Below are 7397 nucleotides of genomic sequence, written 5' to 3' on the forward strand. Positions count from 1 at the left end.
CTTGCCTGAATCATGGGATGTCTTCCGTACTGCCATATGCACGAACAAGCTTGATGGGCTGAAAATCAAATATATTGAGAGTGCTTTATTGACTAAGGAAATCAACAGGAGAAACAATGATGCTTCCCGCTCTTCAAATGCATTGATCGTTAGAGGTGGCAAACATGGCAGGCATGATAATGATCATAAGGGCAGGGACTCTTAGAAGTCCAGGTCCAAGTCACGTGATCGCAGTAAGTCCCATGGACGGAAGTCAGATCTTACCTGTCATTATTGTGGGAAAGTAGGACATATTAGGCCGCAATGCCATAAAATGCGCGATGATAAGTGCAAGGAAAAGGGAAAAGAAAAAGTGTACGAAAAGTCATCTGAGCATAGTATTTTACCTGCAAAGTCCAGTGTGAAAATAGAAGAGGTTAATGTCATGCAGGCCACTAATTCAGATGATGATTACATACTTGCAGCTTCTTCATGCGATGCCTTACAGGCTTCTAAGATACATTCTATGTATGCACAGTGCTAGCTCTTGGATTCGGGTGCGTCGTTTCATATGACACCATGTAGAGATTGGTTTCATACCGATCGTACCATGTCTGGTTCTGTGTGTCTTGCTGATGACAGGTCTCTTGACATTGTGGGCATTGGAGATGTTAGGCTGCAGTTTCCTTTTGGCAGTTCTTTTGTTTTGCATGATGTATGCCATGTACCTGCATTGACTCGTAGCCTTATGTCAGCTGGATAGCTTGATGATGCAGGGTATTTTGTGTCTTTTGGAGACTCTGCATGGAAAATTACTCGTGGCAGGCTTGTGCTTGCAAGAGGTGCCAAGTTTGGTAGCCTCTATCCCTCACTTGTATCTGGAGCTACATTGGATCATATTTTGTCTGTGGGTTCTATTCCCCATGTATCCCTTTGGCATGCTCGTTTGGGGCATATGTCTCTTAAAGGAATGAAAATGCTCCGTGCTTTGCAGTATCTTCCGCCTTTTGACTCTTCACATTTTGATTCTTATGATCATTGTTTGTATGGCAGGCATACTTGAAATACGCATAAAAAGTCTGGTGATAAACGCATGGGTGAGCCCTTGGCTCTTGTGCACTCAGATGTATGTGGGCCCATGCCCTATCAGTCACTTGGTGGGGCAAAGTACTTTGTTACTTTCATAAATGATTACTCATGTAAGGTTTAGGCTTATCCCATAAAGAGAAAATCCGATGTCTTAGACACATTTCAATGTTGGCTTGCATTGGCAGAGAACCAGTCTGGGAAAAGGCTCAAATGCCTAAGGTCAGATGATGGGGGTGAGTATGTATCACGTGCTTTTGAGCAGTTTTGTGATGAGCGGGGTATTAAGCGTCAGTTGATTGCCCCTTACACCCCTTCCCAGAATGGTATGGCTGAACGCATGAATAGGACCATTCAGGAAAGGGTCCATAGCATGCTTAGCTAGGCTGGCTTACCGCAACACTTTTGGGCTGAGGCAGTTACTACTGCAGTGCATCTCATTAACAGGTTGCCTAGTAGTGGCATTGACTTTCAGGTTGCAGAGGAGGTATTGGCAGGCAAGCCCCCCTCTTATGATCATTTGCATGTCTTTGGATGTGAGGCATTCTGCTATGTGCCCAAGGACAAACACAATAAGCTGGATCCTAAAAGTGTCAAATGCATTTTCATTGGCTAAGGAGATGTAGGAGAGATGGGTTACCGTGTATGGGATCCACACGCGGCGCAGAAAGTGATCCGCATCCATGATGTCATCTTTCATGAGGACAAAATGCATATGCCGCCTGAGAAAGTGGTTGAGGTACGTAGAGTTATCTTTCAGGAGGAGCCACCTGCTCTCATTTAGCCCACTCCACAACCAGCTCGATAGCGTGCAGCATCACCTGATGCTCATGGCCCTTATGTTAGATATGCTGATGTCATACATCTACTAGCAATAGATGACCTCCTGACCGTTTTGTGCCCTCTATGGATTATGTATTGGTTATAGATGCAGGAGAACCTCTCACTTGTGATGAGGCTATGCACATGGGTAATTGTCACTCTTGGGAGAGGGCTATGCAGTTTGAGCTTGACTCATTGCATAAGAATCAGACTTGGGACTTGGTTTCCTTGCCTCAGGGTAAGAAGGCTTTGCCATACAAGTGGGTGTACAATCTGAAAAGTACCCCTGGACACCTCAAGCTGGCATACAAGGCTCGATTGGTTGCTAAGTAGAAGCGTGGTGTTGACTTTGATGAAGTCTTTTCTCCTGTGGTCAAGATGACCACCCTATGCTTAGTCTTGGCCTTGGTTGCATAGCTTGACTTGGACTTGTACCAGATGGATGTCAAGACGGCTTTTTTACATGGGGACTTGCATGATGAGATTGACATGGAGCAGTCTAAGGGCTTTACAGACCCTGGTGGCAGGGAACACCTAGTGTGCAAGCTAAAGAAGAGTCTATATGGTTTGAAGTAGGCACCTAGGGAATGGTACCATAAGTTTGATGCATTCATGTAGTCACAGGGCTATAGCCGCAGTGCTATGGATCTGTGCTTGTACATGAAGAAAGCCCCTGACGGTTCTTTACTGATTTTGGTACTCTATGTGGATGACATGCTTTTAGCAGGGACAACTCATGAGGAGCTAGATGCTCTTAAGGCTCAGCTCAAGAAGAGCTTTGAGATGAAAGATCTGGGACAGGCCTCTCATATACTTGGTATGCGCATTACACGCGATAGATCTCAAGGACTACTCTATCTGTCATCACAGAGGGAGTACATTCATAAAGTCCTTGAGCACTTCTGCATGCAGGATGTTAAGCCTATTAGTTGTCCATTACCTTCTCATGTGAAGGTTTCACAGGCCGATTGTCTGCAGATAGATAAGCAGAGGGCCGAGATGGCCAAGATTCCCTATGCAACAGTCCTGGGCAGTCTTATGTATGCCATGATAGCCACTTGTCCAGATATAGCTTTTGTAGTTGGGCTTGTGGCACATTATATGGCTACACCTAGCAAGAAACATTTGGATGCCGTGAAGGGTATCATGAGGTACCTGAAGGGCATAGCAGATATGCGTCTTTGTTATGGCAGCCAGGATACAGGAGTTGTGGGATACACTGACTTTGATTATGTAGGACATGCAGATAGTAGGAAGTCCACTTTTGGCTGTGTTCACTTATGCTGAAGGGGCTATCTCTTGGATGTCCAGGGCACAAAAGTGTACGGCCCTTTCTACTATAGAGGCCAAGTATATTGCAGCCCCCACAGAGGCCTGCAAGGAGGCTATCTCGTTAGGTCATTTAATTGCTGATCTTGGTATGACAAATGCTATGCCTACACTGCATTCAGATTCTATGAGTGCCATTCAGTTGGCCAAGAATCCGATCTTCCATGCAAAGATGAAACATATTGAGGTGAGGTCATCCGTGAGGTCGTTGAAGACAAGTCTGTTGACCTTGTCAAGATTCCCTGACTGAGTAGAATCCTGCAAACTTACTGATGAAGAGCCTCACTAATGAGCGCTTTGCCTTCCTCAGGAGATTGATGGGCATTGGATGAGATGACGTCTTTTTCCTCATCCTGTTGTACATGTGTACATGTTGTACTGTCTTTTCTTTTTTCTCTCTCACTGGGGCAGATTCGCCTTTAAGTGGGAGGCTGTTGGGGGTAAAGGCGCCTCTTCCTAGCGCCCATGTATTACTACACTGACAGTACTCGCCATTGCACACTACAGGTGGTGGGTGTCCGTCACAGTCACTTATTCTTTATTCTTTTAGTGACAGTTTGAATAAAGGAAGGCCCGACCACACATTGTGGTGGTTGGAGTTTCCACTTTTGAGTCTCTCTCTCTCTCTTGGCTCTTGCTCTCCATCCGCCATAGCTCTCACTGCCAAGCTTCTTCCTCTTGGGTTCCACCTCTCTTTCAGGCTTTTATTTTGACCTAGGTGGGAATGTACCATTTGATTCAGGTGGATTGTTGCACATACCACTACACATTATACTTTGCTCTATCTATATGGATGCTTAGATAAATTCTAGACCTGAATACATTCTATATGTGTGGGTAGCATCTATGGTAAAAATGTTTCTATTTTGATAGACAATGGTAGTACCCATAGTTTTATGAATAAGTCAACCACTAACAAGTTGAGATAACTTCCAATTTATAGCAGCCCATTAAGGTACAAGCAGCCAATGTTCATAAGTTCACATATAGTTGGATAGAAGTTATGAGGCAAATGTGACCTTGATTGATTTGGAAATGGGGGCCATAGATGTGGTACAAGGTTGTGATTAGTTGATAACATTGGGTAAGATTACTATCGATTTCTCACAGTTGTAATAAAAAGGCTTGAAGAAAATACATAAAAAGAATAAGTTTTTTAAACCCCTTGATAATTTATTTAAATGAAAATGGTACGCTTCTTTTAATGGTGTGATTGTGATACCTTAACACTCTTCGCATGGCACTAGCAAATAGAGAGAAAGAGAAGTGTCAAGAGGAGAAAGAGAATAAATAAGAGAAACCACTTTAAAAATAACAAAAGAATAATCCACAAAAATATAATTAAAACTTGAAAAACAAACATCTAGGTGTCATAATCAAATGTCTTGGGAAATGGACAAAATCCTTGGGAATGGGATTATCAAACACAAAACTAAGGGGAATAGAGGGAAAAGAGAGATACCACTATTGTTTAATGCTAATTTATCCCTAAAATAGAGAAAAATAAGCAAATAATAAGGTGTCCCTCCTCCCCCTATTTTTATCTAGTTAGGATGATCTAATGATTAAGAATTAATCAAAATCCTTATATTGTAATTTTGACCTCAAAATTGGTTGTAATTGTAAGAAGTTGGAAATAGTTAAAATGTTGATAATATGCCATGTCACACTGACATTGGTATATAAGGAGATAAGTTATAATTTTCCACATCTTTTTGATAAATCAATACATTTACAATCTTTCTCTCCCTTCTTGCTCTAAGCTTCCATGGCTTCCTCATCTTTCCTGTCTTTCTCTCTCCAATTCTAGTCTTTCTCTCTCCTCGTCACTCTATTTCTCTCTCTCCCTGCAGTATTTCTCTCTCCTCTACAGTCTTTCTCTCTCCTCTTTCTCTCTCCCTAGTTCTCTCTCTGACAAGTGGTATCAGAGCCTAGTTTTTAGATCCTTCCTTTCTCTCTCCCTAGTTCTCTCTCTGATAAGTGGTATCAGAGCCTAGTTTTTAGATCCTTCCTTTCTCTCTCCTTCTTTACATTTAGTTTCTTGTCAGTTTCAGGAAACCTTACTGTGCACAGGTACAGCATTGAAGTGACCAGTGGAGAGTCCCAAGAAGAAGTCATGCAGCATTAAAGACTTTTTAGAAGCTAGAGGTAAAATAGAGGAAGGTTCCCCTTCCTTGTTCACTATGTCCTTAGCCTTTTTCTTGAGACCAGAAGACTTCTTCTTCCCGCCAATATCCGTGCCATAATGCTGATTGTACCATTGGTGGAAAGGAGAAGCATCGACCTGTACAATTGCAGACTTTACAAGAGTCTAGGTTTGGTCAATGGCTAGTCTGGGAGAATCTTCGACATTAATACATCTGAGCAGGGAATGGAGCTTCTACCTTAGGTGTTGAAGAGAGAGAAGTTGAAATGGAGCGATCATCAACGTTTGTCCTGCTGCTCTGAAGATCTTCAAAAATAGGCTTCTTACATAACTGCACAATTGTCGAGGAAATATCCGCAGGACCTCTTCACAGATAGAAAGTGTTCGATAAATCTTTGAATTCGAAAATGGAGTATGGAGAGAAAGAAGCTAAGATTTGGGCCAATGTTCTCATAACTTGATGGATATGTCAAAACAAACCGGCTCAAATCATGATCCAATCTCTGTTCCAGCTACTGCACGGACTGTACGCATTGCTCCACATCACTTTCACACTCACTTGTGTCATCCCTGTGGGCTTTCAGTCCTACCAAGCGAAGCCAAATGAGCCCATTCATAGATCCATAGCCATTGACACCCCATTCTCTGTTGGCCTCATCTGCAAGGCCCTTGTATGGAGCCAAGACAGGTGAGATGACCTGCATATGAGTTATGTCGGGCGAGGATGGGACATGCGAGGCCAAGCATGCGATGGGAGCACCCGCGCGATCTGAAGCGCTTGAAGAAGAACCTGGAGGCCTTCAATTTGTGCTGGGACTGGAGGTTGCTTAGGCGGGGGGGCTGGTAGGCATGCACTGCATGATGAGGGGTCTGGTGGTAGGGCTGCTTCTTGATGGACCATGCCATTTTACAGTTGGTGCTGCTGTTCCTGACACTGTTGCTTCTTCAAGCTCTCTGGGCCTCTTATGAGGATTGCACTTGAATAGATTTTCCATTTCGATCATTACTGATCTCTCTCCCAACGTGACCTGTTGTTGCGCTTCCCTTATTGCCATCGTTGGATTCACAGCATGTACAGAGGTGATCTGCTGCCACAATTAGCTGAACAGGCACAGTTGAAGAGTCTGCTTCCATTAATATGAACACAATAACAAGCATTTGTATCAGAGATGCTTTGGCTGTTGTCTGATTAACGACAACTTTGCTGCCAAGGTAGATATCGTAGCATGCGCGAACATCTTTTAAGAGGCTGTCCCCATGAACTCTCAACGGAACGGAAGTTACAGCAGAAAACATTGTTTTTAGCAAAGGAGCTCAATAGCATTGTCTACTAACTCATGGCATTTGCAAACGGCCTCTATAAGTTGCACAAGGGCGAATGATGTCTCAATGATCCAGATGGCTGATGATTGGAGTTCCAGCCCATGGAGGTGGGGCTTTCTCTGGCAAAGATTCCACGAAAGTAGATCGCAGTGGGGCATACATTGTGAGGCAAGCTGCTAAAAGTGTTGTTGCATCTGGACTTGCCTGCCAGTGCATTGTGCAGGTTTCATATGCCATTGGTGTGCCCGAGCCACTATCTGTATTTGTGGATACATACAAAACTGGAAAGATCCCTGATGCTGAGATTTTGGAAATGATTAAGAAGAATTTTGATTTCCGTCCAGGCATGATTGCTATTAATAATGACTTGAGGAGGGGAGGTAACAAGCGGTACTAGAAGATTGCTGCATATGGTCATTTTGGGCGTAATGAGCCTGATTTCACTTGGGAGATAGTAAGCCTTCAATGCACCATGTTTTCCTTCTCAAAGTCCCACAAGTTTACAAATCCATCTTCTGCAGCATTGCCCAACACTGACTTCCGTTCAGGGCACCATTGTACACACAACACCATTGAGGAGTGACCCTGAAACCTATGCACAGGAATCCCTTGGCCACTTGCAAATAGCTTTCGGCGATCAAACATTTGAATGGAGTTATCAATTGAGCTTTTCAGTAGAAGTTTGTCATTAAGTGAACTCCAATCGACACAA

General features: G+C 43.5%; 1 protein-coding gene across 1 annotated transcript; it reads left to right on the forward strand.

Annotated features, from left to right (window-relative positions):
• Positions 1 to 6767: 6767 nt before the first annotated feature.
• Positions 6768 to 7082, forward strand: LOC148041569 (S-adenosylmethionine synthase 2-like). Its single transcript, XM_087690174.1, has one exon. It carries the CDS (start codon positions 6768 to 6770, stop codon positions 7080 to 7082), a length of 315 nt encoding a protein of 104 aa, XP_087546300.1.
• Positions 7083 to 7397: the final 315 nt, after the last annotated feature.

This window comes from Lygodium microphyllum, chromosome 1 (assembly GCF_053477565.2).
Source record: "Lygodium microphyllum isolate KBCC chromosome 1, Lygodium_microphyllum_v1.1.10, whole genome shotgun sequence".
Taxonomy (NCBI): domain Eukaryota; kingdom Viridiplantae; phylum Streptophyta; class Polypodiopsida; order Schizaeales; family Lygodiaceae; genus Lygodium; species Lygodium microphyllum.